This window comes from Falco naumanni, chromosome 5, assembly GCF_017639655.2.
Source record: "Falco naumanni isolate bFalNau1 chromosome 5, bFalNau1.pat, whole genome shotgun sequence".
In the NCBI taxonomy this organism is placed as follows: domain Eukaryota; kingdom Metazoa; phylum Chordata; class Aves; order Falconiformes; family Falconidae; genus Falco; species Falco naumanni.
The window spans coordinates 47,374,213-47,399,237 of NC_054058.1; the positions used below are offsets into that span (position 1 = coordinate 47,374,213).

General features: G+C 41.8%; 1 protein-coding gene across 3 annotated transcripts; it reads left to right on the plus strand.

Annotated features, from left to right (window-relative positions):
* The first annotated feature begins 464 nt into the window (after positions 1-464).
* GAS2L3 (growth arrest specific 2 like 3) lies at positions 465-19,813 on the plus strand. Of its 3 annotated transcripts, none has more exons than XM_040594304.1 (12): positions 465-511; positions 3,150-3,204; positions 3,301-3,464; positions 4,254-4,386; positions 5,381-5,428; positions 6,373-6,541; positions 6,894-7,012; positions 8,459-8,600; positions 12,370-12,433; positions 13,065-13,203; positions 14,458-14,565; positions 15,286-19,813. In XM_040594304.1, exons 5-12 carry the CDS (start codon positions 5,399-5,401, stop codon positions 16,672-16,674), a joined length of 2,160 nt encoding a protein of 719 aa, XP_040450238.1. In that variant the 5' UTR covers positions 465-511; positions 3,150-3,204; positions 3,301-3,464; positions 4,254-4,386; positions 5,381-5,398; the 3' UTR covers positions 16,675-19,813. The 3 variants fall into 3 exon arrangements, with proteins under 3 accessions (XP_040450238.1, XP_040450240.1, XP_040450239.1); XM_040594306.1 differs by having other exon boundaries at positions 491-511; positions 3,314-3,464; XM_040594305.1 differs by lacking the exon at positions 465-511 and having other exon boundaries at positions 2,067-3,204.
* Positions 19,814-25,025: the final 5,212 nt, after the last annotated feature.

A 25,025-nucleotide genomic window follows, 5' to 3' on the forward strand; every position in this document is an offset into this window, starting at 1 on the left:
CGCTGCCACCCCTGCTTTCGTGACAGCTGAAGCGGCCTGGGGCGGGAGGGCCAATGTGCCGCAGCGCCCGAGCTGGCAGCCGCCCGGTCGCGCCGCCGCAGCGGGTGGGACACCGGGGCCCGCCCGGGGCTCCGCGGGGGCCTGGCTGCCGGCGAGACCGTGGCCCTACGGCCGCGTCCTTCGGGGAGGCCGGAGAGGCGGTTTCACTGCGCCGCGCCTTCACCCAAACCGGCGGAGCCTCCGGCGGAGCTCCCCGAGCTACCGCCAGACAAACCGGTACGGCGGAGCGCCGAGGGGCGGCATGAGCGCGGGCGCCCCCCCCAGCCACCCCGGGGGCTGAGGGCCGGGGCTCCGCGCCAGGTGCGGCGGGCACGGCCCCGCCCGCCACGGCCCCTCCCGCGGGCGCTGATTGGTCCTTTCGAACGGAGCGGCCGGCGCGGCGCGGGGTGGGCGGGGACGCCCTGGCGCGAGGCGCGGGGGTATCGCGGCGCGGCGGCCGCTGCAGCTGTGGGTGAGTGGGGCGGTGGCGGCCCGGGCCGGCCCGGCGCGGAGCCGGGGAGCGGCGGCAGCGGGAGGGCAAGGCAGGGCGGGGCGGCGGCATCGCGCGGCTCTCCCCGCACGTATCCCGGCCCCGGGCCGCGGGGAGGGTGAGGGGCGCCCGAGCAGGGGCGGGTCCGGGTCCGGGTCGCGCCTCGCGTGGGGACCGGGGCGCTGCTGCGGGGTCTCTCTGGCGCCGGTGCCTCGGGCGCGCAGCTCGGGAGCGGCGGCACTCGGTCAGCAGCGCCTGTCTGCAGGGGCAGGGCTGCAAACGGGCTGAGCATCGCACGTCGCGGGGAGCCCTGTGCCGCGGGGATAGACCCCGGTACCGGGCTCGGCTCGGTCACACCCCCCGTGGCCGCAGCGCCCGCCCGGCCGGGTCGGCCGCCCTGGCGCGGGTGCTGGAAAGTGAAGCGCTGCGGAGCTTCTCTGGGGAGGGGGGAGAGACTTTGCATAGCAGCCTTCAAACCCGTCCCTCCTGTGCCTCACGCCAACGTTTGAGGGTGCAGCGCTGCTTCTGTAGGAAATCTGCCCTAGTGCTCTGGGCGAATATTCTCATGCATATTGCTTAGTAAGCCCAGAAACGTCTGGCTCCTGTCTTTGCCCAAAAGCTGGCTGTATTCCACGGATGCTGTGTGTCACCTTTGGCATAGTGCCAGATCAAGACATGGGAAAAAGCACAGGGATACTTGTAGGACCTATAAGGGATAGCTGGTCTATGCATTTGTAATTCTAAGTGCACTGGGTGGATCTTTCGTAATTAAGATGAGACTTCATTTTTAAGTCATAACAAATTTTTCCTGACTGTGGCCAGCCAGCAGCCTCCAGTCTGGGCATCACGCAATGCTCCCTTCAGTATTGCTTGGCTGGAAGAAAGGTGGGATGGAAATGGGAGGGAGAGGAGAGTTTCTCTGTGGATGTGAGCAAGCGGCGAGAGTAGCATGTCCCATGTTAGCCAGCCTCTCCCCAAACTGGATGCTGCTGTGGTAAAGGAGCTGTCTGCCTGCGGAGATGCTGTGGTTGAGATGAAGTGCTCCTCCCTGATTTCAAGTGGGTTTCTCTGCCCTGACGGGTGGGTCCGGGCCCTTTGCCACCCTTTGGAAAGGGAGAGTGGGCTCACTACCACATGCTTGCGTGCACTTTCACAGAGAGGTGCAGAAAAGCAGTCCCCAAGGAGAGCAGTCAGCATGCCTTAGTGTAAAGAGTTGGTTGCCACCTTAAAGCCCATCACCTTGGACTGACTAGTCTGGTTATTTCTCTTTTGTGCCTCTGAGGCCTCCCAAGGGAAGCAGAGCTCCTGCTGACTCAGTAATCCAACAAAAGGGCTCTGTAATTGCTGTAGTAAGGAAGAGAGTAGCACTCTGCTCCGTGTATGTCTTCTTGTGTCTATCTCTTTTCTTCAGCATGTCAGGTTATGTGTACCAAAAAAATTCTTGGCTATCCTGTAGTAGGTTTTAAGAGATAGTGACTTGACAGCTTCTTTCATTTCAGAGTGTTTAAACACCTGGATTTCAGTAGGTACTGTCAAGACTAATGTACAGTTTCCAGCTGCTTGAGGTTAGTCTGTTGTGACTGGCTTTGGGTGTTGATGGAATGGAAAATGATGTGTTATATATATATTAAATATACGGTAAAGATGTAAAAGTGTTTCTACCCGAAGTTTTTTTTAATGAGTCTGAACCCAAGGCTTTTTAATGAGTCTCTGAATCCCTTAAGGTTTCACTTAAGCTAGGTCAATGGGTGCTTCATTTATGTTTTAGGTATCTGTGGAGTTGTGGATTTTGTTTGTTTCTTTGTAAATTCTGTAGTCAAGTAAAATGGCACTTACACATTCTGTAGCACAAGTTGAACTGAGTCTAATTAGTGTGGTGTGTCTTGCTGGTTGGGCCCCAGTGAATGATCCATAAAACCTGATACAACTGATATTAAGCAGCCTATCATGTGTAGCAACTAAGAGCATGTGTTTAGCACCCTGAAGTATTTGCTGACTTTGCTGTTTCTCAGATTGCCTGGAGGCAAAGTTATGGGCATCTCTGAAGAGCAGAGGCAGACTATGGTCTTACACGGCTGCCTGTGTGGGTCGTGTCCCACACCACCTTTTCCTGAGAAATGTCTGTCCCTTGCCACATGTCAATAGATAGGTACATTTTTCTCATCTCACTTTCTTAATGTCGATCCATAGCTCTGGTCCTTTATCAGAGGTTTGGAAGTCGGTCAGCCGAAGGCAGCTCCTGCTTCCCGCAGTGTATCATCTGGTGCTGACCACCCGTCTTGCAGTAAACCAGTGTTGCTGTATTGATCCAGTTGTACAGTGCTATGAGGCAGTGTTTCTCCTCTCTTTTCATGCCATGGAGCCTGTTGGCAGCAGAAATGAGGTGTTTTCTGAGAGTGGTGCTGGTGGTGGGGGACCTCTAGGTTTGCTGAGCTTGGAGCTGGGCTAGTTGCCCCCCTGCTTGGGAAACACTTGCAAGTTTCTGGTGCTTCCCCTGTTTAAAAGATGCAACAGGTAGAGAGCTCTCCTAGGGACCTTGGAGATACCAGCTGGCCTGGAAATGGGAATGGCATGGCCTGAGGCTATGCATGGGACACGATACAGTACATTTTCATTCTAGGGTCTTTGTTTTTCGCAACTGTGATCCCAGAACACCAAATGCCTGTTGAATGAAGGTGAGTTGATAAAATTGGCACGTGTAGAAACTGATGTGGTTCTAGCTGGAGCTGCATGAATTCAGTATCAGATACTTGTTTGTTCATTATGTACAGCTTTTTGATGCAGGGAACCCAACTGGTTTTAGAAGAAGTCAGATTTGGTTATGACTCTACCTGGTACTGCAATATTCACCTCACCACAGCACCTTCTGCACCTTTGCAGTCTGACTACTTGAAGGTGGCAGGCTTCTGGCTCTTCTCATCCCATGCCTCTCCCAGTAAGTGATAAGGCTACATTAATCTGTATTCCCTGTGATCTCAGAGCTGGGCTGTTTGGGATCTGAAAATGGGTAACTGTTACTATATTCGTTTTTCAACTCAGAATTTGTGCAGAGTACTCTGTACCATCAGAAGGGTTTTTTCTTAAGTGTTGTTCAGATGCCCTGGTAATAAGTGAATCCATTTGACTTTCTAGAGCCCTTTGGCCTATGGGCTTACAATAACTTGTTTTAGAAGAGCAGACCCTTGAAGTTCAAGTGCCACAGTTTTCCTCAGCCTCATCTTTTTTTTTTTATTATTTTTCCTTTTTTTTTTTTAACTACTTTTTGTTAGGCATGCCACAAAACTGCAGATGCTGAGCATTCCTGTGATAGCTGCTGCGTGAATATTTTGCTTTGTTCGTGTTTTGAGTGCTCCCTGTGAATTAGGCTGCCCTTTGTTTTCCCTTGGCAGTTAGTACGCTAGAGCTCTTGTTAGCCTATATGGAACTCCTTATTTTAATGAGACCAACTTCTCTACTGGCTGTTCTGCTGTTGTTTTATTTATTTTTTTTAATCAATGAAGCCTCTTACTGTGACTCTATTGGGACAATAGCTTTCTTATGCTAAAGGAAAATGTATTCCCCTGGACAAAGCTGTGGGAAGCATAACATGCTCATTAGTAATGCTTGGTATATACCCTGCCCTTTCCTTGTTCATTCATAGAAGGAAAAATGACATCAAGGAGAGGATGTCTCTTCTTTTTTTTTTTTTCTTTTTCTTTTTTTTTCTTTCTTCTTTCTTCCCTAGAAATAAAAGAAAGGGAACAGATACCACTTGGAGTGTCTCTGATAAAGTTTGAGAAGTGGTAGCAGTCCCGATAAAAGGAAGTGGCTTCAGCCCAAAAGCAAACAAACTGGTCGCTCGTTTGCTGGTGGTAGAGGTAAGTTGTTTGAAATGCCTGATGTGTGGTCCTGTTTAGCAGGAGGGAAAAATGAGCAGGGAAGAGCACCATTCTGCTTTCTGGATAAGAGGAAGGGGGAGAATTTTTACAAGAATTAGATCTTCTGTGATGGGGTATTCAGCCTTATTTATAGGAAAACCAAGTTGTGTAACAGATGGAGGAGGGGAGAAGAATGCCATCTATGTGTAAGGCTTAAACATCTGGGACAAGAGAGGGAAGTTCTTTATTTTTAAAGGAAAACAAATGTGTTAAAACTGTGTGACAATGTCTGCAATCTGGTTTTCAGCTTAATCGGTTAAGATGAAGTTTTACTGCCACTATTAAGTAATAGAGCAAGAAAGTTGGTTTTAACTGGCTTCAAGGCATAGATAGGTGCATTTTGAGGTTGTAATGCCCTCCTCTACCACTGTGGAGAATTATGCTGAGGAAATTCCTTCTGGCATGTGTGTATGCAGCCAACGTGGTAATACCACACTTCACCAGGTAACTGCCTGGAAAGTCAAAATCCCAACAGAAATTAATAAAAACATTGATTTCTCTCATGTATCTATGCAAGAAGAGACCTCACTCTTCAAAATTATTTCCTTGCTTTAAGATTTTCATAATCTTCAAAGTATTTAATGTAAACCAAGGTGCATATATGTGTATGCTGTGTGTGCAAGATACACTTGTGATAGCTTGGAATGAAAAGGTGAATGCCAACATTGTTAAATCCAATAATGGTTTGAAGTATTTATATTTCTCTTTGGCAAAGTAAATGCCTTACAGCTCCTTAAAATCCTGCAAACTTTTGAGTCTTATATATGCACACGAAATTAGTTGCTACTTTGTGCTGTAATAACTGCTGCTTTATTTAAGGGCAGAAACTGAAGTTGACTGAATACTGGATCAGAACCTTAAGTACTAAGGTTTTTCTTGGGATTTTCATGAAAGCAGGAGGGACTGTACTAAAAATTCTCTTCTCTCTCCCCAGGGGTAGAAACTAATGTAAATGCAGGTGACCATGCAGAATGCAGTTCAGGTAATCTTTTAAATCCGCCTTGTGTAATCTTAGTGTAATCTTTGAATCCTTTATAATACCTGTTTTAATGCAAAAATCTATCCTGAAGCAGATATAATGCTAGAATCCCCAGAGTTATCTCTAGTTAAAAAAAAAGCCAATAATTTTCCCATTCTACAAATGGAGCAATATGATAAGATAGATAACCCGGTGTTATACCAGATAGGTGATCTTTTCTCTTTCTGTGTGCTGTTACCTAAGAAGGTTTTGAAGTAAAAGCTGATACTGAAAAACTTGCTTGATTAAGAGGTGGTTTTTAAAAACCCTATATTCTAGTTAATCACTTAAATATAAGTGTATTTTATACACACACAGAATGGAAGGAAAGTAGTTAAGAATATCAGAAGGTTTCTGTCTTTGGGAATGAAATTTCAATTGCTCCTTCCCTTGAAAAGTAAGCTACCTCTCAGTTTGAAAATACACAGTCCTTAAGAGAAATGCTAAGGATTGGTGATCAAAAAGTGTGTTATGTTCTTGCATAGGAATATATTTCCCCTTTTAATGTCATGATTTAAATTATTTAAATATAAAATACTTCTGAAATTTTTGATTAGGTAAATCAGTAGTCTATAGTAAATTACGTGATAAACTGCAGATTTCATTACTTAAAATGTGTTGAGAACCCCCCCCACAAACATGTTTTCTGTATTTAATATTTAGGAAAGTATGTAATTTTAAATCCAAAGGAGTCAAGAGAATGATTGAGTAGTACTTTTGATGCAGGAGTTACTAATGAGAGCTGCGCCGCTCATGATTACTGTTGTGTTGGCTTGGTCTGTCTGAAGGGGGACGAACATTTACTCTTTGAATAATAGATCTTTAGTATAAGTCAGAACTGCAAGTTTTTGTCATCTGACTGCAAATATTTGAGCTTGCTGTCTTCAGCTTAGCAAAAACTTCTGCAGGTGTGGTTTGGCGATGACCTTCCCTTAAGTCCTCGAAGTCCTCTGACTCCCAGACATGGGCCAGGCTTGGCAGATGTGTGCCTGTATGACCAGTGGATATCTGTGCGGCATGAAGCAACCTTGGTGCCTATGCAAGAAGATCTGTCAATCTGGCTGTCTGGCTTGATGGGTGAGGTTAAAAATAAATCACTCTAATACATTTCAAGGCGCTTTCCAATATTCCAGTCAATGCTGACAATGTATATAGTACTATTAAGATCTGGTGTATTTGAGCCTGAATGGCTAGAACTGCATTAAAATGCATGCTTGGTTTCGGATTTTATTAGCTGCCACCTCTTAGAGGTAGGATGATTAATCATTCTAATTTGTATTTCTGAATCTTGTTCACCTAATCAGAATTTCATTAAGTGGATATTTGATTTTAGTTTACTTACATACTTGTAGTAATTTTCAGTCTTAGTTCGTATTAAACATCTTTACCTTCTGTGGAGTAACTCTAATATTAGCCTTTTTTTTTTTAGGGATAGAAGTCAAAGCAGAACAACTGCTAGACGAACTTGATAATGGGGTACTACTCTGCCAATTGGTTGGCGTTCTTCAAAATACAATTAAAAAATGTTGTAGCTCAAATAATTTAAGGGTGAGTCATATGGTGAGCTTTAATACCTATATTATAAACTGTTTAACTGCAAATACTAGTAAAAGGAAAGCAGATGAGTGAGGCTTCCCAAAGTAGAGTGTTCTGTGTGCTGTTTATCCAGAGACTGATTAACAACAGTGTGGCTTTACAGATGGATCAACTGGCCTCATGCAACAAATCACCTATTTGCTTTGTTAATTAAATCCTAAGGTCCTCACTGATCTGATTTCACTAGAAGTCTTGCCAGAGAAAAATCTAGTCCAAAGCTGGAGCTTGTTTCCCTGACATCAGTGTGATTGGTAACAAGATACCTGTTGGCATTTGGTGGCATGTTTTATACCAGAAACTGGCGGCTGAACTCTAGTGTGTAGGTCAGCCATGAAACTATCCAAACTGAAATGTACCTGGAGGTGGGCTTTGGTGGTTTTTGTTAGAACCAAGGCTGAGTTGAAATGAATCTGAAGCAACTTCCAGTCTGTGTTTGTACATTGAAGAATACTGATCTTTTGGAGTATAAATCCATGTAACACTGGTGCAGGTAGCACATGGTCAATGCACAGGTACCCCGTAAAGATACAATAATGCCTAGATTTATCAAGTAGTAGATTACTAGCTAATATGCCCTGATTAATAGTGTTTTCCCCTGGGGGCAGGAGGAATTGTTTCACCATATCCAGATCATTTTTTTGTGTGTTTGCCTTTTACTGTTTGTTTAGTAAAACAATAGTTTTAAATAATGGATACTTACCAGTTAAGTAATATAATTACTTATATGAGAATTATTATTAATTGAGGGAGACAAACCAGCAGTTTTAGGATGCCAAATGGTATTCATACAAGAGCCATATGAATGCTGCAAATCCTTAGGGTTTTTTTAAGAAGGACATCGCGCATAGCTTGTGTATCTTTGAACTGCTTTTCTAGTTTTGAAGATACCAGTTTAAAAACAAGTTACTGAATTGCTTTAAAGCAAACTGCTCCTTGCTCCCTTCTGATTCCCTCTGCTCTCTAGAACAGGCTCTAAAATGTTGAAATCTGGCAGCTAAGTATAGTTTAGTTGATCGGGGGTTCTCTAGCTGTGCTCATACTGCTGCTGAGAACAGAGCTTGGGAAGGGAGAATACATATCCAGACCTGTGAAACGCCAGTAAGACTTCTACCCCAGCATGTGGGCAAATGGGGAAGCAACTGTATGGGCAACTTTGGGAGAGGCTGCAGAGCTACGGATTGTTTACTCGGTGAGTGTTCATAACCATAAGGTGGAATACCTTCTATGTTAGTGTAGCTTTTTTAATAGAATACATCGTGGGTTGAACACCAAATAGTTACTAAACACTGATTCTGTACTCTGAATTTAGTGAGGTTTTTCCTTTGTAAATGTGCTTTGAAATCTGTTGGCAATGTTGATGTGCGTAATGTACTTTTTTTCTTTTTCTTCCCTTGCTAGAATTTTCCTATGAGAAAAGTTCCATGTAAGAAGGACGCTCCATCAGGATCTTTTTTTGCCAGAGATAATACAGCCAACTTTCTTAACTGGTGTAGGGCCATTGGAGTTGATGAGACTTACCTCTTTGAATCCGAAGGTTTAGGTAAATCTGTCTTTTTGTAAGACTTGCATTGATCTGTATGTGGATAACTATCTTGTCAGGCACATCTCTTGTGTGTAGCTTTTTGAAACCTTTGTCACGACTGCGCCTGTCTCGTGCAAGCTATTAATGTTTTTTTGTTTGTTTTAAGGCGGTGTTCAAGTAAAAACCTTGACAAATCAGTTCAGCGATTGCTCTAATTTGCATGATGCTTTTCCGCACTTGTAAAAGTTGCTGTGTGGGATGAAGAGGGCAGAGATAGCTCTGTGGCAAACCCACATGTTTTCCTTCAGTAAAAGGCTCACTGAGAAACAAAGGAGAAAAGTGTGGTTTTGCTTTCTCTGTGCGGAAAGACTACAGGGCCATGGAGTCAACTCACACTAAGATCCTTTATTTGGTATTAGAGCTCATTCTTGTTGGAGAAAGCCCTCAGAATAATGCATTCACGACTGCTAAATTTGGTAATTGCATCAAGGCGTTGTGCCTGAAGTGGCAACAGTCTGTTGGTAATTAACATTTACTTCAGGACCTACTTGACATGACTAAACCATTTGTGTTTTCCCATTTAATAAGATAGTTATAAAAATAAATATTGCCAACTGCGTGTATGCCTGCCCCAGTGCAGTCTGTCCCTTACAACAAACAGCTTCTAGACTGATACTTCCAGATGGAATCAAATTTTTTTGACTGCTAATTAAGAGGAACTGTGCTTTCATCACATGGTAAATAATGAAATGCTCTTCTACCAGCTATTATGTCAGTAAAAATTAATTAATACAAACCTTTCTGTGGCAACCAAATACTGGGGTTTTTTTGGGTGGTTTTTTTTTTGTGGGTGTTTGTGTTGGTTTTTTTTTTTAAAGGAAAAACATCTGCCTATAGCATAATAGCAGAAGATTGCAAAGTACCTTTGTTTTCAGTAATCAAATGAATTTGTCACAACATTTCCTAGATTTTCTTGAACTCTTTTTGCCATTTAATGCTGTTTAAATGGGAGGAACTGTTTTCATTAACTGCTTTTCTTTTAAGTTCTCCCTGCTAGTTGAACTGGTTGAATCTGCCACACGGATGGGCCCTGCTGGCCCCTAGAGTTTTAAAGTGGTAAGAAAAAAGGCCCATGCCTTCTGTACTGGATAAGTCATCTTTTAAAATAGTTGAGAAATCATTCTCATTTGCATCTGTCTCGTGATTTGACTAGTGAGTGTATCTTTTTTTCAGTGCCATGAAATACAGATGAGCAGGAGAACTGAGCTATAAGAAAATTAGGTTTATTATTTTTTCACTTTAACTTGTATGAATTGCATTGCTTAAACATCTTAGTTTCTGTAAGTGGATGGGTAACTAGAACCTGTTTATCCTCCCTGAGATAAGCAGACAGGATTTCCTAATGCTGTGGCTTTCACTCATAGCCAAGAAGTGTTTTGAAGTCTGTAATTCTTGACACAAGCTTGCTTTGTGGCATAAATATGTTCTGTGAGCCTTTTTGGCAGTTGAAATGAGCAGACTTGCAGCCATTCTTTCCACTGATGTTCTCCATCAAACTTTCAAGCCACTCTTTATGAATGAAATAGGGGAAAGAATTTGACAACTGTCTTTTTCCCATCAGATACATATAGCAACACCACCACCATAGTGTGGATGGATGTGAAGGAAATAAATTCAGTGGCTCCTGAGGCAGTAGAAGGGGCGAGGTAGCTATCATAGGACGCCTTTTGACAGCAAGCCAAAACAAATGTCTTGATCGCTGCTGGGATATATTTGGATTTATCTCTTCTGGACTTACGCAAATTGTACCACTTCTGTTACAGCTGAAAAAAACACAAAACCCAAAAGATTAAATGACCTCTAGTACCTTTTAGATTATGGCTATGTCAGCTTTCTATTCTATATTTGCCCTTCATAATCAGATCTTTTAAGAAGTATACTTACAAACTGGAGTAGATGATGTAAACAAGAACAACTGACTTCATACTTGGCTTATGCTTTAGGAAACACTTTGGTCTTATTTAAAGCAAAGTTGTTTTAAATATCAATTTAAACATCAGAAAGATGTTAGATTTCATCTCTAAATATAGAGCTGGCTTATTAGGTTTCTCTTCAGAGTGAATTTCCAGTTTCTATTGAATATTGTTACTGCATGGTGTGAAGAAAGTCAGACTTTCAACATAAATCTTGCACCATGTGAAAATTGTATCTACAGCTTTTCCTGTTTCTTATACTTCTTGGTGGTGGGGGAAAGAACAGTGCTGTGTGTGTGTTGATGGGAGCTGAATGACATCTCTCCCAGCCTTTGGTTTCTGAGTTATTAGGCAATAGTTCTAGCTGGCTAAGAAAGCACAGGTTTTTTTTCTGAAGCATCCGTACAACTGTTCTTAGAACATGTTGAAAGCATCTCAATTTCGAGGCTTGTATGGGGACAGAGGAGGAAGTAGTTACTTGTGCATGAGAATGTAAATTATTTTCCTTCTCTGTTCATGGCTTTGTTTCTTTTTCTTGCACACCTAAATATGGAAGTTTCGAGAAACCAAAACAGACATTGACTTCCTTCTGCCTCTTCCATTCTTCAGTGCGACAATAGAAATGATTAATTTTTTTCATTTCAAAGTTGTCAGGATAATCCAGAAGATCTGCCACAGTCATCTTCATAGCGTTTGGTTATCATTCCACATTTCCATCTCATTCCTCAGCTCTCCTGACTGTCATTTAGTGTGACTATGCAATCAAGGCACAGCTGCTCTGAACTGAGGGGTACAAAGCAGCCTCGGCATTGGGCACCAGCTGGGTTAATGTGGGCACAGTCTTTGAGAAGCATAGCCTAGTGCAAAACTGCATGCCACTAACAGATCTGAAATAGCGTTGCTTCTTTTCTGTAATCCCAGGCAATATCTGATGTTCAAATTTGAGTGCTTGTCTCTTAAGCCAGTGTCATTCTCCTCCTTCTTATGGTCAGGGATTTTGACTATCCTTTTCTGATACAGCCTCACAGAGATACCACATTCTGAAGAAAAGCTCTGGGTGGATGGGGCAGGAGGTGGGGGGCTGGCAGAGGGTGTGTGTGTGAAATGAGAGTATAGCATGGGGTAGGTGAGCTGCCACTGGCAAAGTGGTATCTTCTAGTGGAACTGGGTGAGTCTGCCACATGGATGGACCCTGCTGGCACCTAGAGCTTTTAAAGTGATAAGAAAAAAGATGTGTTGCTTACTGAAATGATAACAATCACCCAGGGTGTTCTTTCACAGACGAGGGTTTAAACTACTTAGGCAGACTGGCTGCATAGCCATCCACTTGCCAGCTAGGTCCCTTGCAGTGTGTTCCCCTGCATTGTTCACCTATAGAGTGTGTGTGTGCCTATCTGTGTCTGTATGCACGAGCGTGAACAGATGGGCTCTGCTTTCCTATTTACAGTTGTTGAATGCTTTTCATCTTTAAGACAGCAATAATGTATTTGGCGATAGGGAAGCTCTGGGATCTCTTATTTCCAGTTCACATCAAAAAGGAACAGCATAAAACTAAAAAAAAAGCGTATTTCTCTTAGGGGGTAGAGAAGAGTTTGGTTTCGGGAGTGCCAGGATGGGTTTAAACTCTTTATGGAATAGAAAATTAAAGTTGGAAAGCATGTAGTGCTTTGTCCGTGGTAATGTAGCTTGCCTCTGGGTGGAGTGATGGCAAAGTTAGTCACCTATTCCTTGTCTTTCCTTCTCTGTATCTAATTGCACGGGCCACCCCACACTGAATATGTGCTGTAACTCCCTTTTATTCTCTTCCTTTTTAGTTTTGCACAAGGATCCAAGACAAGTATATCTTTGTTTGTTGGAAATTGGGCGCATTGTATCCAGGTACATGTCTACACATGCTCCTAACAAGAAATTGAAGAACACATTCTATTAAGTAAAAGATAAGACAGTTACGACAATCTGCAGTCATTAAGTGCAGTGCAGTAGATGTTTGTTCTGCACAGAAAGTAATGAGTAGCTTTTCTAGGACATTTGTACAATGTGAGTATTTTTTCAAGTATTTGTCAGACTTTTCATGAAGAGGTGGTGATCCATACTGCTTTTTATAGTTGTATGGGGTTAAATGCTACATTCAGCTTATTGCTATGTGTGCATCTTGGAAGATCTCACTGAACATGAAATACAGTTTTAAGGTCTTTTCTATCATTCTCTAAATTTAGACTTTAATGTATTTCTAGTGCAGAGCTGGAAGCTTTAAGTTAGTTTATCTAAATTGGATGTGACTTAAATCGTGTAGTATTACCAATATTTTTACTGCCTTTTCTTGATAGCTCCAAGACCATCTTAGGGAGGGCTCCTACTAGAAACACAGAGCTGCTCCTTCTCTTTCTGGATTATCAAGGCAGATGTTCCTCTGACTGATTTAGTGCTTTTCCCTGTCAGTCAAGCCACTCAGAATCTTTTTGTTTTCTTTAGAAAATTAGCAATTAAGCTCTCTACTTTTGTATTTGAGGTATGGAGTTGAACCTCCTGTGCTAGTAAAACTAGAGGAGGAAATTGAGCTAGAAGAAACACTGCTGATGACCTCTGGACCACCATCACCTATTAGCACAGCAAAATCATGTTGCCACCATGGGGAGCTACATGAAGCAGTAAGTACTACTATTTATTGTGATAGAGCTTTAAATCAAACTCTAAGTTTAGTACTTATATGATCTGGCTCAGCAAGCACAGGCTTTTTTCATCTAATACTTGTGAGCCTCATTAAAGGGCATGCACCTCTCTTTAACTTTTTTTTTTTTTTTAAATGTAAGCAAAATGCTGTCATATATGTTTTGGAGTTAATGCCTCAGTGCATATAATTTGCCTTGATTCCTGTCCCTGCCACCGTTGCTTCTTTGAGTATAAAAAATACTCTCATTCAGTTTTTCTGGTGCGTCAGTATTCTATGACTGCAACATGCTTCTCTTCAATTTGATGTTTTCATAAAACTTCATCAAATGTTAAATTAGTGTTTTTCAAAAGAGTTTTTTCAAAGCCTTTACATAAAATGTGTGTAGCTGTATCAATTGGAAATGAATATGTATGCAGGAAAGGAAATTAATTGTACATGTTGTGAATTGGTCCAAAAAAGCTGATGAACAACTCTCCTATTTTGCTTAAAAATGCATGTTGAGGCTTTAAAATCCATTTATTTTAAAGGTCCTCTGTGTTAAAATATGAAACTTTCTCTTCTTTGGGAATGTCAGCCACCAGATCCTTGCTTGCTCTGAAAACTCACTGGTTTTCCTGCTTGGCAGTAGTTTTGACCTTCTGTTTTGTTAAGTTTCTAAGTGGCTGTAGTAGACACATATTCTCTAACCCTGCACTTATTTGGGACTACCTTTCTCCTTTTTTCAGTGGTTTCCTTCTTTGGTGTCACACAGAAGGTAAATTTACAAAAGCCTTACAAAAAGTTAGGGAGAATGCTGAGGTAGTCCTGGCTCAGGTGTAGCAACAGATTTGGTCACAGGAGAGACCCAGGCACTTGTTTTTATTTCTAGATACCATAACAGTGTCTGTACAAGGTTGTAGTTGGAATTGATGGTACTATGCATAGTGTTACGGACAAATCTTAAAAACAAAAGTAGAAATAACTTAAAATCGAAAAAATCATGACAATTGGATTGGAAGAACTTAAAGAATTTGTACATACAGTTTGTTCTTTCTTTTAATCTTCTGCATTTTGAAACTCTATATAGCTGAGTTTTCTTGTGAGGGAATAGAATTCTACTGTTTTCTTAGATTATGGAATGAAGATTTCAGTATCTTTTCTTGTATTAAATACCTCAAACTGTTGAAATAGTTTAACAGAATAGTTGCTTCTGTTAAAATACTAACAAATGCTTTCAATTTTTAATAACTAGGTTAAACATATAGCAGAAGATCCTCCCTGCAGTTGTTCCCATCGATTTTCAATTGAATACTTATCAGAGGGACGTTATAGACTGGGAGATAAAATACTTTTCATACGAGTAAGTAGTTTCTTAGAATTCCAATTTATATTCATAATGGGGAGAGAAATGCTTTTAAGTGGAATACCTCATTTTTATGGAATTGTTTTAGAATTACAGAATGATTTATGTTGGGACACCACATCATCCAATCCCCTATTCAAAGTAGGCATAGCTACTTAAATCTTACAGCCATTGATTTTACAACTACACTAAGTTAGGTAATACTTTTCTGTGGTGTTTCTAAAATTTCAGTAACAACTTGCAATATAAATAAGGCTAATGCTATAAAATATATTGAGAACGTTGCTCATTCAAAATCTGGACACTTGGGGTTTATCATTTACGGGATAGTTGAACACACTCTTCAGCAGGCATAAGAGTTTGTGTTAGGACAGCTTCCATAATTTGAACAAAACCCGTATCCAGGTCTCTGGATACTGAATAAAGATGCTGACAGAATGGTTAAAATGTCTTCTGTATATATGCTTTCATTATTTCCCAACGCGTAACGACTGTCTCTGCAGGAGAAACTATCTAATGAAAGAATTGGGAAGGATAAACCTTATTTATCACATAACTTCTTTTTTTTTTAAAATGTTTCTCTGACTTAAAATAGGACTTCCTTTCTTACAATTTTTATAGATGTTAATGTAAGTTGAAGACATAATGTTGCATAAAACAGGATCGAAATTTCTTTTGTTCTTCTCCTGCTCCCACCCGCTCTTCCTCCATTCTCAGATGCTGCATGGCAAGCATGTGATGGTACGTGTTGGTGGAGGCTGGGACACTCTTCAAGGTTTTCTGCTTAAATATGATCCATGTCGAGTGCTTCAGTTTGCAACTCTGGAACAGAAAATCCTGGCTTTTCAGAAAGGGATCACCAGTGACAGTGTCCCCAGCTTATCAGCTAAAACTCAGGAGCCTCCTCTTATGAATCCAATGTCAGCTGTCAATATGTTTCCAAAGCAACCATCAAAACCCCCTACTCCTGTTTCAGCTCTCGGGGCCAGTGTCAAGAAGGGTTTATCTAAGCGTCCTCAGTCCCCTGCCCTGTCACCAAAAGTGCTAGTGCCCCCATCCTCCACAGCCAAGTCATTGACAGTCAAGTCCAAATTACAAGGGTCTTCAGCAACAGGCATGCAGTCTCCTTTCAAACCATTAGCTGGCACCTTAACGAAGTTGGAGTCTCCTGCACAGAACTCACCAGCTTCTGCTCCTTCACAGCCTGCAAGCAAAAACTTTCCATCTGCAGGAGCAAGGATGGCTCTCGTTCACTCTGAGACATTACGCAAACGTATTCGGTCCCCTGATGCTCCCAAGGTGAAATTTGCCCCGCCTCAGGGCTCCCCAGCATCAACGCTGCATCCTGTCCTCTCATCCTCTAAAAAACAGCCATCTCACTTGCCTGGGACAGCTGAAACGATGGCTTCAAAAGAGAAGCACGTCCCTGCTAAATGCAAGCCTGTATCTGTCACTAAAACCAAAGTGAATTCAGTTGCTCCAAGGGCTGCTGGGCTGCCTGTTACAAATCTGCGTGCTGTTGCCAAGTTTGCACATTCTCAGCAGCTCTTCACAAAACCTCCTTCTGAAAATGCTATTCAGACTTCAGGGACTGGGTCTCAGCATCCTCAGAAAGCTCCACAAACAGCTTCTGACCGGGCAAGGAACCTGAAAAGTGCTTCAGTCCTAAAACACTCGGCTTCTGCACCTTCCCTTGTAGTTAGCAAAGCATCAAAATCACCACCTACGCTGGTGTCTACAAGCAAAAACATATCATCGGCTGTCAATAAGCAGCCAAATGTCAGTAAACCCCGTCAGGCTGGACACACTTCTTCATCCAAACCTCCTGAACGTACTCCCTTATCTGTTGTACGGCTTCCTCAAACTTCAGCCAAAGCAGCAGTGACCAAAAAGCCAATGCAGCCTTCTGCAAAAGGTCAGCCTTCGACCCAAAACGTGCAAGCAAATGAAAGCTTGGCCCCAGCAGCCAAGAAGCCTCTCCCTAAGGGAAAATCACCAACAGTGTGTAACAAAGGAATGCCTGGTGTATCAAAAGGTCCACTTACGAAGAACAGGCAAGATGATCACTATTTTGTTATGACAGGGAGTAAAAAACCCAGAAAGTAAACTTATTTGTTACTTTCTGTGGAAGTATTAAATTTTGTTCAAACGGCCTCTTGTATCTGCTATGCTGAGGACAAGGCAAAAAGTTAAATAACACTACCTTTACCATGAAATATTAGGTATAACCTACATTTTGTGGCATAACTTACAGTAAGAACTGTATTTATTTTGCAGTTTAGCAACTTCTGTTTGGATATATTTGGAAGTGAGCTTGCTTGCTGTGTAGCGCTGTGGAATAGAGAATAACCCTGTTTGCTGCTAGCCTGACCCACTGCGGGGAAGGTGGGAGAGAGGAAAGGGGAGCTAGGGCTGCTGCTTTTGCTGCTGCTCATTTCCAAGGGAGCAAAGCCTGCCCAAGAAACATCTGCTCAGGGCAGAGCCTGAGCCATTCTCGTGGTTCTGGCACATCTGCATCAGGGCCTGTGGCAAGCGACAGAGCTATGCATAAGCTGTAAGGTTTCTAATACCTCAAACAAAACTATGATTTTTAAGTCACCAGTGTCCCAGAATGCAGTTTGGGTCACCTGCGTGCATTAAAAAGAAATCTCTAGTAATGTTTAGATTTGACAGCTGCTGTTACCAGTGTTACCTGTGCCCCCTGTATGCCTTAAAGCGGCTTCAGCTGGCTTGGAATTGGAGCCTTCTGGGTTTGTGTTAAATTGGACATGGAAAATTGTAGCTTTGATTGCTTACTCTTGTTGTGCCTTAGCCTCTCAGATTCATGACAGATCTCTTCAGTGAGTAATGCTACTTTTAAAACCTTGGGCAGATAGCCTTAGCTTAGTTCATATTCAAATCTGACTGTAAGTCAGCCCAGTCTTTCCTAGAAAGCTCTTGCTGCACGGAGAGAAGCCTCCTAAGTTGCTGGGAGGGTGCTTTCCCTGGGGATAGAGCCCCAAAGCAGCTCCTGCTCCGGTAATACAGAGCTGTGAGTACTGACCTGCACCGGCAGAGCCTTACTGCTCTGCAGGAGTGGCCTTTACATGTAAAACTGAGTTGCTAAATAGTTTTTCAGTGCAAAGGTTAAAATTTTGTGGGCAGTCTTATTCTGCAGTGGCCTTTTGTTTTATTTATGGAGATCTTACTGGCTCTCCTATATTACTTTCTGGACATGATGAGTAATTTTCTGAGGAGGTAATGAGGGGCTGCATTTGCCTTTAAACATCTGAAAGCATCAGAAAGCTATACGCTGCTTACACTCTCAACTCCTGAAGGCTTTCAGTGGGTTAAACATCAGTGGTGCTCAACACCTTCACCCTTAACAGAAGTGAGTTTCATGGTAGATTAATAAAAACTACTGTCCTTGGGAGTAGCATTGTTTGGGCTATTTTGGGTTTAATGAACAGTCATTCCTACAAACACTGAGGAGCTCTCAAGGTCTGTGAAGAGACACTGCTGACTTCCATGGACCATCACTTCTGCTCTCCGTTCCCAGGATATTTACTTATGGGCCAGAAAAGAGATGCATGGAAACTTTAGTTTCTGATGTTATATTTAATAAATACATTTCCCCCTGGAACTGCAGTAAGCAGGCATTATAAACTGAATTCTCCTGCGCAGGGGCAAAGTCATTGAGCTGCCTTTCTGAGCACCTTGTTAGGTTTTTTTATTTATGATTCTATTTATGCATATCTACTGTACAATACTGCTTACAAACTGGTGGGAGTAAACAGTAAATACCAATATCCAAACTATATGAGGAAATCTTATCACTTTTAATAACATGGACACAAGTCCCACACACAAGTTTGCATACAAGTTGTATGTTTGGAGAAGGCCTTAGGCTTACTTGTTTTATAAATACACTAGTCAAAGCCACTACTGCAAATGTTAAGAACAGTATTGACTAGTGGACTGCTTTCAGGTTTGGTAAATTTGGCACACAATGTCATATACTGAAAGCATTTTACCATAGATGACTTGCTTTTGATTTCAGGCTTCCAAATAACGAGCCTTGATATGCTATATCTCATGCAGATTAACAGCTGAATTCTTGGGGTTTCTTTCTGTGCTGAGTCTGGCTGAGCTAGAGTGAATTTTCTTCATAGCAGCCCATATGGTGCTGTGTTTCAGATTTGTGCCTAAACCAGTGTTGTAACACACCGATGTTTTGGCCATTGTTGAACAGTCCTTGCACAGGGTCAAGGCTTTCTCTTTTTTTCCTGCTCTGCCCTCACAGCAAGTAGGCTGGGGGTGGGCAGGAGATTGGGAGGGATGCAGCTGGGGCAGCCACCCCAAACTGGCCAAAGGACTATTCCATACCCACCCTCAGCAATAAAAACTGGGTACAAGAAGAAGGCAGGGGGTGGGGTGGAGATGTTGGCTTCCAAGGCGGCCATTGTTTGCAGACTGCCTGTGGGAGGTAGTGAGTGATGGCCTTTGCATCACTTGGTGGTTTGTTTTTTGGCTCTTTTCTTCAGTTATTAAACTGCCTTTAGCTCAGCCTGTGGGTTTTCTTGCTTCTGATGCTCTTTCCCTTTTCTTGCTGGGGAAGGAGGGGAGAGAGAGTGAGCGAGCAGCTGTGTGGGTGCTTGGCTGCTGGCTGGGGTCAACCCATAATACCTTTTGAACTGTTTACGAGGTTTTTAGTAGTAATTTAAACACTGAGGCTCTTGGATCTCAGTGTAAAGCTATCTTAACATCTACCTTTTTTGAACTATAGCTTCAGGGAAAATTATGCAGATGGCTTTATCTTTGTAATCCATTATCTCATTTAATAGACTGAATTTTATGGTTCAAAATGAAATAAAAAGCATAAGCTTTTACAGTGGAAACCTTGATCACCTGTTACGTGTGGGTAGACTTGGTCTGGTTTTATTACAAAAATAGTGTATTTGAGCATGGTCCAACTTCTGTTAATATTGCAGTCTCCCACTTCATAGTAATGTTCTAACTACTGGGTGTCATGTAACCTGAGGTAAGCCAAGAATAAGATGTAACAAAGTACCTCCTAATGGAAATACATACTCTTTTTTGCAACGTTTACATTGCCAAATAGCAAGTCTAATCTTCAGCTTGTATTATTTTCTGTGAAGGAAAGATAACTTGGAGCAAGAATCTGAATTCTCCATGTGTTATTGATGTCCTTCTGTATGAGTACTTATTTTAAATAAATATACACTCTATGGTTTTTATGTGCACACTTCTTTTCTCTACTGTTGTCTTTTTGCGGAGAGGGAAATAATGTATTCTAGAAGGCTTGGTTTTGTTCTGCCACTACATAAATAGTAGCTTCCATCTCAGGCTATTATAAATACATAAATAGCTGCTTCTAATCTATTGCTTTGTTTGGAGTTCAAGGCCTGTCTGCTCTGATCTTGATTTCAGTACGACTAGTTGAGTAAAGGGGCTTCCTACTCTTTCCTAGCTGACAATGTGCCTGAGTAGTTTCAGATACACTTCTGAGTTTTATTCTTTACAGCTCTACTTGAAATATAAAGCTGCATATAAATATGAAATATGTTCCATGCTTACATCTTGTCAACAAACTTTAGACCAACTTCTGCATCTGTTGCCATCAGTAACAGAAACTTACTGGTTTTATTGGGAGAATTGGGTCTTCTCACTGGAGTCATCTAATTAACTTTTTTTCTCCTTATTTGATTTTAAAAAAATGTTTTAATATCCTCAGTTCTCAGCCTGTTCCAAATTGGCTTTAGTTCCTACCAGTTTGATGCTGGTGCTTAATCATATAGATATATTTCTCCTTCCACTTCAGCTTTGTCTAGTAAGTGCATCCTTGCAACATCTACCATACTTGTTCCTACAAGACCAGGCTCTGCAGAGATGTTAGTTACAGCTTCCTTTTAAGAGGTGGTGGCTTTTTGACTGGCCAATAAAATAAAAAGATGGGCAATAAAATAAAAAGACAGCCCAAGAGTCTCTCGGGTAAGTATCCTAACCATTGAACTACAATATCGTGCCTCCTCGTTACAGGCAGTCTTAAATCACTTACTGTCCACCAGTAAAAGAAGATATGGAAGATGGTTTTTCTTCCTACTCCAAAACTGCCTTCATTGCTAGTAGGTATTAACATTCTGGTGAAATTGCATGTTTTATTCTGAATGAGGATAAAGTGAGGTCTCCTCCTTCCTGGGTTAGTGTTCTAGCCTTTAGACCTTAACAGAAAAGATGGTATCATTCACACTTCTTATGGGTAGGTATATAGGACTCTATTCACTTTTTCCAAAAAAAGCTCACTTCTAGTAACTGTAGTCCAAAGCCATTCTTCTAAGTGGAGAGGCATTACTGAAGTCTTAAGGTCTAGCTTCTCAAACTCCACTGAGGAGTGTAATTTCAGGTTGTGGCCCTGCTCACAACTAGGCAACGGGAAGTGCTTGTTCCTCTCTAAACCTATAGGTGCATCAAAATCAGCCCCTCTGGCACATTCTAGGTGCTTAACTTGGAGCTCCAGCTACTTACTCCCACGTGGAGTTCCCAGCCTGGGGAAGCTAGGCTTTTCTGCATTCTGCCTTGTACTCTCAGTGTGCAACTCACTAACAAAATGTCCTGCAACCACATTTCCATTTCCTTTCCAGAGTATATTGCTCAGTACAACTGTCATACTCTTCACTAAATTATCCATACTTTTGTAGTAATAGGTGGCTGTTATATTGTCTTGTACTTAACAGATTTCCTACAGTAGTCACCAAAATGCTCTATTCCTCATTAAGACACTGGAAGTCTGGCTGTCAGACAAGTACAGTTCCTTGTATTGTGACAATTTACTGCAGGTACTCAACAAAAGTTAATGATTGCACTTGTTGATCTTAAAGCTCTTTTCCAACCTAAATGATTCTATGATTCTATAAAAGTTCAGCTGTTCAGTCAACAGTTCAGTTTCTTTCTCCCTCTTGTTGTCGTCATGATCCCTTTGTGGCCCAAACAAGTCCAGATCCTCTGTGCTTTGTGGGTTTTGTACATCTGACTGCAGTCTTTTTGGATCTGCTCTTTTGAAGAGAAGGAAGAAAGGACACTTGAAGTTGCATCTTGATTCCCTTTACTTGCCTGCCTTTAAGCTGGAGAAGCGCTGCACAGAATGATCCTACTTGTCACTGCTTCAAGATAGCGTGAGTTTGGCAAGTAAAGATTAAGATATGCTTCACTCAAACCAGATTCCCTTTGGTACAAGGAGAAATCCTTATAATAAGCTGTTAATAATTGCTTCTGGAATGACAAGCTGAATTAGATCCTGTTCTTCATGCTGGACAAAGCGTATCTAGCAGTGATTTGTACTGTACTAAAACTTGAGGAATTCTAAGCATATTCATGTTAAAAGGTCCCATCCAAGTCACTTCAGTCTAGTTCTTTCAGCTTGTGTAGGTCCCTCGTTTGAGCCAGCAGAATTGCTTGCTTCCATGCCACTGCTATCAAAGTCCTTTGGTAGCCAGTGGTCTGTCATCCGTTACAAGTGTATGAACTGGATCCAGTACCTTGAGTACATATTCCAAAACTATATTGAAGCAGGCAGAAAAGTTCATGCGAAGCTGCCCATCAATCTTTCTGGGTTCCCCACCCCCCATCCCCACCCCCCCCGCAAAGCCCTACATACTTCACATGGTGAAATTTGGCTGGGCTACTAACGGGTGTTTTCCTTAAAATAGGCAAAACCAACAGAACCATCTTGTAGGCAAATCCTGATCAGAATGAGATGAGCAAAAGGCAAAGGCCATCCAAATGGACTTTGAGCCCCATAGGAAGATGCTGTGAGATGGCTAGAATGTACCTCACCTAGGACTGACAGCAAAAAGCTCAAGAAACAGCAGGAAAGTCACTGAAAACTGTAGCCTTAAACTTTGTTGTGGCTGATACAAGGGCCCTGCAGAACTGGGCTGCTCTGTGACACCTCAAGACTTCATTCTCCTTTCTATGTCAGTATCTGACATAAAAGAAACCCCAAAACAGCACCATATACCTAGTAACCTATGGAAAACTCCTGAGTTTGGATGGGTGAAGTATGCATGCATGAATGCACAGTAAAATATGTATGCAGTTCAAAGAATTTCAGTTATTGCTCACCAATTTCACATATATATATATATATGCATACTTACATACATATATTTGATAAAATTAAAGGCAGTTTTCCTTCTAAAACTTAAAGCAGCCGTAGCTTCAAATGTCAAACCATACAGCTCCTTCTCTGTTTGCCTACAGGGAAACCGAAATCTGTTTGTCAGCTGAAGGAGTACTATGGGGCCATCTGGTGTTTATGAATTTAATATAGGCTACTCCACCAACGTAAAACCTTTAACTTACTCTCTTAGAATCCACAGGCAAACCCTCTCTCTTTGATTCAAACTAAACCTTTTAGCTAGCAAACTCCAGATGTGGCATGCAATAAATAGTGCAAGAGACATTTTATTTTCTAAGACCTTTTCATTTCATGCAAATACATTTTTGAAAACCTCTGTTTTGTTATTTTGTTAAGAGCCAATATTGAGGATCACTTCCTCACTGAAAGATTGAAAAATAAATTGTGTGAAATGTAAATAAGCTTGACACTCATATATTTCAGACCTCTTAAGAAAAAGTAAAACATTAAAATATTGGAGAGGTGAGATCTGCTCACAGTACAGATCTAGCCAGCCAATAAACCCCATTAACTCAGAAATAAATTTTGAGGTGTAGCACCTGGTGGGAATACCAGCAGCAGATGGCTTTCTAGTTGCGGAGGGGAACTGGTAACGTCTAGATGTTGTTATGGCACTTTGTGCGTACTGCATTCCAGGTGGAAGAAAAACTACAGGACGGAAGCAGCTGGCGATTTCTCTGAGGAATGTAGCTAGGCAGAAAATACTGACAGATTGGTTGTGCTAAGAGTTTTTAGGAGGTAAGGTTGCAGCATAGAATTTAGATACCAAAGTGGCCTTTAGAGCTGAGTCAGAAAGTGTTGTGCAAAGCTGAGGTCCTACAAAACAAAGCCAAACTTGCATGTTTCCTCAAAAACAGACCATGTTCACACAGGAAAAGTAGCATGCATTAGTATTTGTCAAAGTACTCAAACATGGCACCTTGTAAGAACCTTGTTAAGATCAGTTACATGCTTATTTGGAGTGTGAAAACATATGCTTTAACTGTATTGCATTTGGAAATAAAAGTGATTGATTGTTGATATTCAGGTTTAGAAACTCGTAATCTGCTGATCTTTTATATAAACATTATTTTTTACTTTTATGAAGCGAGGCTGCTGTAACAGAGAATTCTTTGTACTGGAACCTATATTGCCAGAAGAACAGAAATAATTACCATCGTGTGTCATTCTGATGAATTGTATGCTTCACAGCTTTTTTTATTTTTTTTTTTTTTTTGCTGAGTAAACTGTTCTATAGACACCTGTGAAACCAGACCGTAATAAATTACTTTTATTGTGTACACACTGCAGCATTGACCCTTGCAGTACCTTGAAGTTATTTATTGCTGCATTGAAAGAAAAGAGCAGCAGAATGAGTCTATTTAAAAATCAAACTAAATATACATGCTTTGGTCTATAGTCCTGGAATTAGGCTCCTCTATAATATATTAGATTTGGGAGATTTTTGTGAATACACAGTTTTATGGTCTGGATTTTAATACATTCTCAGCTAAAGTAGGATATTCAGCTATGTCAAATTATTTACAAACATTTACATGAAGAAGCATTTTTGGTATCCAGTGAGCTATATGAAAATATTCATAGGAACATCTGTGCTAGATTATGGGTGGGTTTGATTGTGTAAAGAAAAAACTTGGGAAGTATCTTTGTGATTTCCTGCTTAAAAACCCACTAGTTTCCTCCAAGACTTGGGTCCTTCAGTCACAGTCCATTTCCATAGGACTGCAAAGTCAAACCTTCACAGTTTAGAGAACGTTCTAATTCAGATGGTAAGGGCAGCTGTTTCACTTGCATGTGTGCAAGTACCTGGAGTACTGTGCTCAGCTCTGTGGTCCCCAATTCAAGAATGACATGGACCTGTTGGAGCAGGTCCAGAGTAGGGCCATGAAGATGATCAGAGGGCTGGAGTACCTCTCCTGTGAAGACAGGCTGAGAGAGTTGGGGCTGTTCAGCCTGAAGAAAAAGTTCCAGGGAGGCCTTTCAGCAGCCTTCCAGTACCTATAAGGGGCCTACAAGAAAGCTGGAGAGGGACTTTTTACAAGGGCTTGTAGGAATAGGACAAGTGGTGATGGCTTTAAGCTGAAAGGGCAGATTTAGATTAGATAGAAGGAAGAAATCCTTTACACAGAAGTGTGGATGCCCCATTCCTAGAAGTGTTTGAGGCCAGGTTGTATGGGGCTTTGAGTAACCTGGTCTAGTGGAAGGTGTCCTGTCCATGGCAGGGGTCTGGAACTAGATGATCTTTAAGGTCCCTTCCAAC